Source organism: Sphaeroforma arctica (assembly GCF_001186125.1).
Source record: "Sphaeroforma arctica JP610 unplaced genomic scaffold supercont1.6970, whole genome shotgun sequence".
NCBI classification, from domain to species: Eukaryota; class Ichthyosporea; order Ichthyophonida; genus Sphaeroforma; species Sphaeroforma arctica.
The window spans coordinates 1-1,531 of record NW_014033588.1 but is presented as its reverse complement, the minus strand read 5'-3'; the positions used below and the strand labels follow the sequence as shown (position 1 = coordinate 1,531).

Here is a 1,531-nt window from a genome sequence, read left to right as displayed (position 1 = left end):
TATATATATATATATATATATATATATATATATATATATATATATATATATATATATATATATATATATATATATATATATATATATATATATATATATATATATATATATATATATATATATATATATATGTATGTATGTATGTATGTATGTATGTGTGTATGTATGCATGTATGTATATATATATATATATATATATCTAAAAGCCTTGAAACTGGTGTGTATATGTGTACATACACCCCAACACACCACCCCTTTCCTAAGTCGCATACCGGCGACTTGGTAGTTCGTCCTGAGTCGTTAGCAGGTGTTCGCTTGAGCGCATCCTCAAACGCACTCGCACTAGCACCTCCCAATGACGTCGCTATACTCGTACGGCTACTATCCCCAGGCGTGTCCCATGTATTCATACGTGCGTGTGTGTTGGTGCTGCTACTACCACCCGTGTCTGTGTGGAAGGTGTGGTGTGCATTCTCCCGGGCGTTGTTGGTAGTGCTAGTATTGGCTTTACTGCTCTGAGCGGGGTTCGGTGAGCCGTCGGTGGTGGGTGAGGGATCGTGGCAGAAGACATCCAAATAAGCCTCTCCTGCACGCACAGCCCGTTTGTCTGTGTACAACAGAATGAGTGAGTGTGTGTGTGTTGGGAGGAGGGGGGGGGGGGGGGGCGTATGTGTATGTGTGTGCAACATATACAATGTGTGTGCAACATATACAATGTGTGTGCAACATATACAATGTGTGTACAGGTCTATATAAGTATAGGGTATAGCAGTATATGAATTTCAAACATGCCTATAGTTATCAGACCACACAGATAATACCTATGTATACAAGTACATGAATATCAATCATGCCTATACAACTATAGACAACTCGAATAATATACTTGTATATAAACACATACAACTACAGATCACTCAGATAATACATATATATATTAAGTACATGAATATCAATCACGCCTTGATAACTATAGAGCACTCGGATAATACACATGTATATAAATACATACAACTACAGATCACTCAGATAATACATATGTATATTGAGCACATGAATATCAATCACTCCTTTATAACTGTAGACCACTCGGATAATACACATGTATATAAATACATACAACTACAGATCACTCAGATGATACATATGTATAAAAGTACATGAATATCAATCATGCCTGAGGCAAGGGGTGCCCTGAACCCTTATAACTCTAAATAAGTAGAATAACTCGATCATAAACCATTGAATACACACACATGTATGGCTTTCCCACCTATGTGTATCTAAACAAGAGATGGTGTGGGATGTGTAAGTCTCACTCGCACACCTGTAAGCTTGAGTGTTTTGAGTTCAACACTCAGAAAGGCGTTGCCATCGGATGTGTACTGCGAATGTACCACCAAACTCTGACCGATGATTTTGCAGAAGTCATGACCTCTCTCCCGTAGGTATTCATTCTCACGTTGATAGTAGAACACTGCCTCAATGGCCTGGATGTTAAAGTCGATCTGAGGGTGCATGCACAGGACAC

General features: G+C 38.5%; 1 protein-coding gene across 1 annotated transcript; it reads right to left on the bottom strand.

Moving 5' to 3' along the window:
- Positions 1 to 272: 272 nt before the first annotated feature.
- Positions 273 to 607, bottom strand: SARC_15915 (hypothetical protein; the record flags this gene model as incomplete). Its single annotated transcript, XM_014289975.1, has 1 exon — positions 273 to 607. A coding segment is annotated over one exon (335 nt), but the record flags the coding sequence as incomplete, so codon positions are not given.
- Positions 608 to 1,531: the final 924 nt, after the last annotated feature.